This window comes from Heloderma suspectum, chromosome 3 (genome assembly GCF_057233095.1).
Source record: "Heloderma suspectum isolate Gila_16-S chromosome 3, 16-S_ref, whole genome shotgun sequence".
NCBI classification, from domain to species: Eukaryota; Metazoa; Chordata; class Lepidosauria; order Squamata; family Helodermatidae; genus Heloderma; species Heloderma suspectum.
This window is the reverse complement of record NC_139460.1, coordinates 174,267,229-174,276,917: the sequence shown is the minus strand read 5'-3', so window position 1 is coordinate 174,276,917 and position 9,689 is coordinate 174,267,229. Positions and strand designations below refer to the sequence as shown.

Here is a 9,689-nt window from a genome sequence, read left to right as displayed (position 1 = left end):
ATCTCCAGGGTATGTCAACCCCTCTACTACCCTTAAGTGCCCTAAGGGGAAAGATAGAAGGAGCAGAGAACTTTATTAATATAGAAATGCTTTGAAAAGCCTATTGCCAGAGACAGGATTCTAGGCTGGATGGACCTGGGTATGTTGGATATTATTTGCTACAGCCCTATACATGCATGCACCCTTCCATGATTACCATTGCTTAAGAGGGGAAAACAGGACCCCACTCCTGGTCCCAGCCCCCACTGCCACATCCTTGCTGACCCTCCCTGCCGTCTAAGCATTGTGGGGGTGGTCTGAAGCAGAGACCCTGCTCTATGTGTGTAGGCTTCCCACATGATCAGGTTTCCAGGGCCAGGACAGATGTTACTTTAAATCCATATCTAGCAGCTATTTTTCTATTTTTACTCTAGAGTAGGCACAGGGCCCCAATCTGGATTGGGACTCTCATTGGGGGGGGGGCTTTTAAGAGCCTGATCCCCTGCACCTGTAAATTTTAATTTTTTAAAGAAGAGGCAGCTGCTACATATGGATTTAAAGTAATAACTGTTTTGGTCCTAAATCACAATGGGAGCATACATGTGTACAGCCCCACTTCAGCCTCCCCCACCCCCACCCTGATGTGCAGGGGCAATGGGGATGCAACACAATGGGCAGGACCACATGTGCAGCCCCGCTCTTCCCCTTGCGCAATAATAATTGTGCGAGGGTGAACACCCGAATAGAGCTATCAGGGAAACCCAGCTTGTACTTGCGGTGTTCTCGGTTCACGTGCTGCTGAAGCCTAGCTTGTAGGATTTTGAGCATCACCTTGCTGGCATGTGAAAGGAGCGCAATTGTACGGTAGTTTGAACACTCTTTGGCATTGCCCTTCTTTGGAACTGGAATGTAAACTGACCTTTTCCAGTCTTGTGGCCGCTGTTGAGTGTTCCAAATTTGTTGGCATATTGAGTGCAGCACTTTAACAGCATCATCTTTTAGGATCTTAAATAGCTCAGCTGGAATACTGTCATCTCTGCTAGCTTTGTTGTTAGTAATGCTTCCTAAGGCCCACTTGACTTCACACTCTAGGATGTCCGGCTCAAGTTCAGTGACCGCACTATCATGGCTATCAGGGATATTCAGATCTTTCCTGTATAGTTCTTCTGTGTATTCTTTCCACCTCTTCTTAATCTCATCTGCTTCTGTTAGGTCCCTGCCTTCTTTGTCCTTTATCATGCCCGTCTTTGCACAAAACATTCCCTCAAGATCTCCGATTTTCTGGAAAAGATCTCTAGTCTTTCCCATTCTGTTGTTTTCCTCGATTTCTTTGCATTGTTCATTTAAGAAGGCCTTCTTGTCTCTCCTTGCTATTCTCTGGAACTCGGCATTCAGTTGGGTATATCTTCCCCTTTCTCCCTTGCTTTTCGCTTCCCTTCTTTCCTCAGCTACTTGTAAAGCCTCATCAGACAGCCACTTTGCTTTCTTGCATTTCTTTTTCTTTGGGATGGATTGAGTTGCTGCCTCCTGAGCAATGTTACGCACCTCCGTCCATAGTTCCTCAGGTACTCTGTCTATCAGGTCTAATCCCTGAAATCTATTCCTCACCTCCACTGTATATTCATAAGGGATATGATTTAGGTCATACCTGAATGGTTTAGTGGTTTTCCCGACGTTCTTCAATTTAAGCCGAAGATTTGCAAGAAGCAGCTCATGATCTGAGCCACAGTCAGCTCCAAGTCTTGTTTTTACTGACTGTATGGAGCTTCTCCATCTTTGGCTGCAAAGTACATAATCAATCTGATTTCGATATTGACTATCTGGTGATGTCCATGTGTAGAGTCACCTCTTGTGCTGTTGGAAAAAAGTGTTTGCTATGATCAGCATGTTCTCTTGGCAAAACTCTATTAGCCTTTGTCCTGCTTCATTTTGTACACCAAGGCCATGCTTGCCTGTTATCCTGGTGATTTCTTGACTTCCTCCTTTAGCATTCCAATCCCCTATGATGAAGAGGACATATTTTTTTGGTGTTAGTTCTAGAAGGTGTTGTAGGTCTTCATAGAACCGATCAACCTCAGCTTCTTCAGCCTCAGTGGGTGGGGCATAGACTTGAATTACTGTGATGTTGAATGGTTTGCCTCGGATTCGTACTGAGATCATTCTGTCGTTTTTGAGATTGTACCCCAGTACTGCTTTTCCCACCCTTTTGTTGACTATGAGTGCTACTCCATTTCTTCTAAGGGATTCTTGCCCACAGTAGTAGATATGATGGTCAACTGAATTAAATTTGCCCATGCCTGTCCATTTTAATTTGCTGATTCCCAAGATGTCGATGTTCAGTCTTGCCATCTCATGTTTGACCACCTCCAGCTTACCTTGATTCATTGATCTTACATTCCAGGTTCCTAAATAATATTGTTCTTTACAGCATTGAACTTTATTTTCACCACCAGACACATCCACAGCTGAGTGTCCTTTCAGCTTTGGCCCAGCCGCTTCACTGTTTCCGGCGCTACTTGAAAATCCCTCTGCTCTTCCCCAGTAGTATATTGGACACCTTCCGGCCTGAGGGGCTCATCTTCCGGCATCATATCTTTTAGCCTTGTCATACGTTCCATGGGGTTTTCTTGGCAAGAATACTGGAGTGGGTTGTCATTTCCTTCTCCAGTGGACCACATTTTGTCAGAACTCTCTGCCATGACCTGTCCATCTTGGGTGGCCCTGCACGGCATAGCTTATGGCATCACTGCAAGCCCCTTTGCCACAACAAGGCAGTGATCCATGAAGGGGTCCATGTTCTTTTACATTTTGGCAATTCTATCTTGAGTAAGATGGCAGGCATTAGGAACAGAGGACCTCACTCTAATTCTGGAACGCCAGTCAAGCAACAGCAGTAGCACATTTTGGAGGTTTGGGGGCAGACTGGTAGACCAAGACTCAAATCCTACATCAGTCAACCCAAACCTTCTGTGAAATGCTCATGTAAGCATAATTCCTCTATGGAAGGGAGCTTCCCGTTGCCCTTAAGAAAAGCAGGGAACTTCCACCTCAACAAGTGGGGATGCAACAATATCTTCCTCTTTGCCTAGTATTCAGAGTTCTCATTTTGGGATGGCAAGACATATTATGCATGTAGCTCTGCCACAGGCAATGCAATATAGCTCCATCTGACAGTCTGGCCATTCCCTGATTGATTGTATGTCACTTTATTTAATATTTCCATTTTTCTCCCCTGCTATTTAATTCTCTCTCTGTGCTGCTTGACTGCACTCCTTTATGTCTTCCCTTCTTTCATTCACCCTACATTTGTATTACTTTTTTCGGTCTGCTGTATTTTCTTCCTTTTTTGTTAATTTACTATTCTTCTCTTTAAACCTTTTATTCCCCTATTTGACTCCTATTTTGTTGGTCAAAATATTTTACACACTTTATCTCCTCCTCAATCATGCGCGCACACATACACACCTTTTCTGAGTCACTCTCTCTTTTCTCAACTGCTTTGGCTGCCTTCTCATTTCTAACTTATTTTATTTTCCAGAGGAGTTAGAATCATAGAATCATAGAATAGTAGGGTTGGAAGGTGCCTGTAAGACTACTGAGTCCAACCCCATGCTCAGTGCAGGAATTAAGTCAAAGCATCCCTGACATTGGCTGTCCAGCCTCACCTTGAATGCCTCCAGCGTGGGAGAGCCTGCTACCTCCCTAGGAAATTGGTTCCATTGTCATATTGCTCTAACAGTGAAGAAGTTTTTTCCTGATGTTCAGCTGGAATTTGGCTTCCTGTCACTTGAGCCCATTATTCTATGTCCTGCACTCTGGGATGATTGAGAAGGGATCCTGGCCTTCCTCTCTCTGACAACCTTTCAAGTACTTGAAGAGCGCTATCATATCTTCCCTTAGTCTTCTCTTCTCATCTCAAGGCTAAACATGCCCTGTTCTTTCAGTCTCTCCTCATAGGGCTTTGTTTCCAGTCCCCTGATCATCTTTGTTGCCCTCCTCTGAACCCTCTCCAGTTTGTCTGCATCCTTCTTAAAGTGTGGCGCCCAGAACTGTACACAGTACTTCAGATGAGGCCTAAGCACTGCTGAGTAGAAGGGAACTAGTACTTCCCACGATTTGGAAGCTATATCTCTATTAATGCAGCCCAAAAGAGCATTTGCCTTTTTTGCAGCCACATCACATTGTTGGCTCATATTCAGCTTGTGAGCTACAGCAATTCCAAGATCCTTCTCGCTTGTAGTATTGTTGAACCAAGTATCCCCCATCTTGTAACTGTGCATTTGGTTTCTTTTTCCTAGGTGCAGAACTTGACATTTATCCCTATTAAATTTCATTCTGTTGTTTTCTGCCCAGCGCTCCAGCCTATCAAGATCCCTTTGAATTTTGTTTCTGCCTGCCAAAGTATTAGCTATGCTACCCACTTTTGTGTCATCTGCAAATCTGATCAGCATTCCCTGCACCTCCTCCTTCTCCAAGTCATTAATAAAAATGTTGAAGAGCACTGGGCCCAGGACTGAGGCCGCAGTACCCCGCTCGTTACCTCTCCCCAGTTGGAGAAGGTCCCATTGAGAAGCACTCTTTGAGTCTGATTCTGTAGCCAACTGTGGTTCCACCCGATTATTGTTTCATCTATCCCACTTTGAGCTAGTTTGCTCATCAAGATATCATGGAGCACTTTGTCAAAAGCGAGCCACAGGTGGACATCTGGCTAGCATCTCAAGCGCAGAGCCACAGGTGGACATCTGGCTAGCATCTCAAGCGCAGAACAGTTTCTTGCAAAACTGGCCACTTATCAAGGACAACCAAGAGCCCAGTTGTGGACAGGAGGAAGCCACTGAAAGTTGAGTCCAACCAGTGCAACACTAAAGATTGAGTTTTAGATGGACAGCTTTAAGGCACTATCAATCAAAAGGCATTGTGTCGCTCTTCCGTCTTTCTCTCCTTAACAGGATTTTTTTTTTTGTGATAAGGAAAAGGCAGAGGCAGGGGCAACTGCACAATAAAGACGTCATCTGAATGCACCCTAGCAGGCAGCTGTGAGTTTCATTCCCAACAGAACCCCCCCCCCCATCATTTTAGAGTTCCACTACCAATTAAGTAATGGTGATACTATATACAAAAGCAAAACATGTGACTAGGGCTGCAGTTCTATGCACATGTAACCCTTACTGAACTCAGTGGAACTTACTTCTGAGTAACAGGATTGCACTGTTAAATATTTTCCAGATACAATTAAGTTACAATTTTAACTCCACAAGTCTTCCCAGTGCTGACACAGGGAATCTTTAAGTCAGCCCAGGTGGCGGCTGATTTCCCAGCATCATCATTGTCCCTGTTCCATGGGCAATGGTCCTTCTCTCTCAACAAGGGGAAGAAGAGTATGCAAATTCAGTGAATGCACATGCAGCTGTATGCCCATAGTGTTCCCAGCCCACGTCTTCTTTTTCACACAGTAGGGAGTACACAAAGGATCCCAGGTTGGATGAATGTGGGAACCAACCCTTGGACTGCATCCTCACACTTCAGTGTTTAGTTTTTCAGCTCAAACAACAGTATGCTCGGCGGGGGTTGGGTGGATCAAACTTGCTGTCATTAATATTTGAAGGGAAGGTTGGCTAACACACTCAATAATGGACCAAAGTGTTATTCTACATCTAATTAAAATGCTCAATTTAGATTCTTGGAATAAGCGATGCCCAAGGAACAACACTGAGTAACAGATTCCAGAAAACCTCAGTCTGTTTGCAGACAATCCCATCCTTCTAATAAATTATGTACCACACATTATCCATGCCATTCTAAAGTACAAAAACCTTACTGCAGGCAATAGACTTCTGTGTACATCCCCATGAATTCGCCCCTTGCTCATTCAGTTTCAATCCTATTTGAATATGAAAATACCTGAACAGTTTACCATGTGGTACGATGGTCTTCATTAAATTCCTGCTTTATTTTTCTGCAGGGGTCTCCTCTAAAATAGACAGAGGGCTCAGGGCCAATTTCATTCACCGTCCGCTGAGCTCACTTATTCATGCAGCCGGGGAAACAACTGAGAGTATCCTGAGCATCCCTATCTGCTTGAAGTTAAATATAAATATAGGAGGCTCCACATATAAAATCTCTGCTCCTACCCAGTATTTTCTTAATTTATCCCAAACCTAGAAGGGTCTGTCCACCCCTTAAAAGTTCTAACTATTAAATGTTGCTGTGTATTCCGGTCACTTTCCAAGCAACTGATGGTTTGGTTAAAGGGATAATTAGCTCCAGCATTTTATCTTGTTTACTTTGTGACATTGAAATAGACTTAGAATACAGCAGGTGGAGGAGGTTCATTTTAGTACTTTCTTAATGTAATTTGCATCCTGAAGTAGCGCTGTAGAATAAAGCAGTAGGCACCCAAAGAAAGACATTTAGTCCAGATTCACACAATGTTTGAGCTTATTGAGCATTTGAGCTTATTTGAAATAAGCTCAAAGTAGATAATTTTTAATTTTTATTTTTTAAATCAAGCTTCTTTTTAAATCAAGCTAGTTCAAATCAGAGTGGAATGGCCAGCTGAACAAAATGTCATCTGTTTGACTCTCCCACAGCACCATGACATATATCTGGCAAGCAACTGCGTGATACAGATGGAAAAAGCAGTAAATGTTGGCTGAATCTGCAGAGCACAGTGCAACAGAAATGCACCGAAGAAATGCACAAGAGATGTTGTGTTAGTCTTGTCAGAACTGTTTTATCTTCCCTGGAAATCAGATATATTTCAGCTGTTTTGCTCTGGGATGAACCTCCACATTTGCCCTGAATTTCACTTTAGACAATTTGGTAGCATCCGTACCTTGAGAAATGTTTGCAAATATTATCCCAAAATATTTTGACTCCCCTTGAAATCGTTCACGGTTGTATCCAATGTTACAATCTAAGTCCTACTTAGAGTAGACCTATTGAAAATAATGGGACTTAAGTCAGACTAACGTTGGATACAACCCACATTTTCCAACAACAACAAAAACTAAGGTAGAATCCCCACATTTCCTTTGACGTTTACTTAAGGTAGCATTTTGGTCAGAACTCTAATTGCAAGTTCCCATTCTCCAGACCATACGGTACCTGGTACTTTAAAAAATGATGGTGGGGTGGAGCTCGTTAAAACAAACCCACTTCATTTCGCATGCTCCAGCACGGCTTATACAAGAACACAAAAATTTATCAGGAAGAAATTCCAGAGGAGTAGCTATGTTAATCTTGCTGTAGCAAGAGCAGCAAAAAGTCCTGTAAGATGTAACAAGACAGGTGTGGCTGAAGTGGTCTGAACTGCCCAGGAGAAGGACAGTGTGTTCAAAACACTTCCACCATACTTGAAATGTAACACCTGCTATTCCCTTTAAAGCTTAAGGGTGCATCCAGACATACATGACTTGAGTGGTGCACTCAGTGTGGAACATCACTCAGCCCATTGGGATCAGATGTACAACCTCCTCTTAAGCACAGAACTGAGGGGAAACCAGGGGCTACATTGCATCTGCTAGCACATCGAATTCGGTAGACTGGCGAGGTAAATGCCATCGCATTAAAACGTATCCACACTCACCCTGTTTCCCTGTTGCAGTACTTCATCGAATGCACAAGTTCATACTCAAGCGCTGTGCTGTTTTCCTGCTCTTAAAGATGGCAGCTCTCATTGGAGGAGCAGAAACTCTTCCTGTTTCTGCTGATTCCCCGCCCACCGTCCCTCTCTTCCTCTATCCCTGTGTGTGTGTAGGGATTGCGCGAGCATCCTATTGGGGCTCAAAGCCCTGTGAGAAGTTGCCACTCCCCCCCCTCGCACACCAGTTCCCTCAGCAAGAAGAGGGGAAGAAGGCAGTGCCTCTCATCTTCCCCCCATCCTTGCTACAGCGGCAGTGGCTCAGGAGATGCTGGTCATTTTCCACAGGTTTTCCTGCCGTTAGGGAAAATGACCAGCTTGTCTCTTGCTGCTGCCGCTGTAGCAGGTGGGAGTGGAGGGAAGAAGTAGGCACCTATCCTCTTCTCCCCCCCCACCTGCTTGAGGCCAGGGCGAGAGGCTGGGGGGTGTCTGCTGATGCTCTTTTCCCCATGCCAGCCCTTGACAGCCAGTGTGAGGAAGAGGGGCAGCGGTGGCATCCAGCGCTCGTGTTGGGGGGGGGGGGCTGCTAGCATCTTCGAAGCTTCAAAGATTCACATCTTCGAAGACTGCCCTGAGTTTGTCCCCCACTCCTGAGATGACATTAAAATTGTCCATGGACATTTTTATTGATGTTAGTCCATGGACACTGAGGACTGTCTGCGTGGATATGTGTGTGTTTTTCTTTCCATGTAGCAAGCATGGATGGAACTGTGAAAACATTTACACTTGCCTGGGCTTGCCCGAGCAAGTTTGTGGAGCAATCGGGCTGGAGAAGCTACTATTCTTCGAAGATTTGCTTCTTTGAAGATTTGAAGATAACGCCTTAATTAAAAAAGAAAAGAAAAGCCGAAGGGGGTAAAACTTAGTCTCATTTGAAGGGATAGAACAACCCCCTGCTCAATGCAGGAAGCCTGATTCTCAGGCAGTCGCCCATCCAGCTACTGAACGGGGTCAACCCTGCTTAGCTTCCGAGATCAGACAAGCGCACGTGCATCTAGCCCTTTGCTTGTTGCTGAGGAAACACTGAGTGCTGAGGAAGCTGTGCGATCAGTAGCCAGAAGACAACATGGGGCCGTCGAGAGCTGTGATTGGACAGGAGGGAAAAGCAACCACCACCATATATGGACAGGCGTGGGATGGGACTACAACCAGATACGGTAGCGAAGGTGGAAAATCAGAAAAATCACATTAAGGGGAAATACCGGGACAGCAGGGTATTGAAAGCGGGAGCACGGAAGGGGGAAATTCCGGTTCCAACTCAAGGACGGTACTGCATAGTGTGAACGATGGGTGGTGAAACCTCATTGGAAGCGAAAAAGTCTGTAAGTGTAGATCAGCCCCAGTTCTTCCTGTTTGCACCTGGCAGGGCTGTGTACAGCACTCTTTGGCTGTGTACACTGATTTTAATTTTTTTTTTAAAAAGGGAGTGTATGAAAAAATATTTACTTGGATAAACTTTCAAGGTCCTTGACATTTAAAAACAAAACAAAAGGTAGATAGCCATCTTGAAGAAGTTGTGGGGGTGGGGAGCAAAGATGCAGCAGAAGCCAGCACTGGGTTTAGAGGCAAGTACATGTGCTAGTTAAGGAACAAAGGTATGTGGGGGAGAGAGTCCAAGCTCACCTAGCTGCAGAAAAAACAGCACATCCTGGTTTGTAGGAATGTTTGAAAACACCCTAATGAATTCATTGTAGGATACACTTTTCTAGCACAAAATTATATTCCACATTAAATCTGCTCATTTTTCAGGTGCCATGGGATCCTTTGAGGTAAAAAGAAGATTTGTCTATCAAGAGTCCTTGGATTTGATTTTGTAGTGTACTCACATTTACCTCTTTTCCTTCGAGTCCAGAAGAACTGGAATGGCTCTGACTGCAACAGAAGACTACCTCTCATCTGTAGCTACAAACCTGAACTGACACCCCCTTGATCCACAGCAGGAAGATAATCCAAAACACACACACACACACACACACACACACACACATGATCAAGTTGCTATTTTTAAAATGTGAAAGCATCATTTGCTAATGTGGGTCAGATATTGACACAGGCCATTATTCAGAGC

The 9,689-nt window shown here is 44.4% G+C and overlaps 1 protein-coding gene across 1 annotated transcript; it reads left to right on the top strand.

Annotated features, from left to right (window-relative positions):
• The first annotated feature begins 649 nt into the window (after positions 1–649).
• LOC146350421 (C-type lectin 9a-like) lies at positions 650–9,551 on the top strand. The gene is made up of 4 exons (XM_084845545.1): positions 650–709; positions 4,692–4,809; positions 5,942–6,082; positions 9,469–9,551. The coding sequence occupies exons 1-4, from the start codon at positions 650–652 to the stop codon at positions 9,549–9,551; spliced, it is 402 nt and encodes a 133-aa protein (XP_084701671.1).
• Positions 9,552–9,689: the final 138 nt, after the last annotated feature.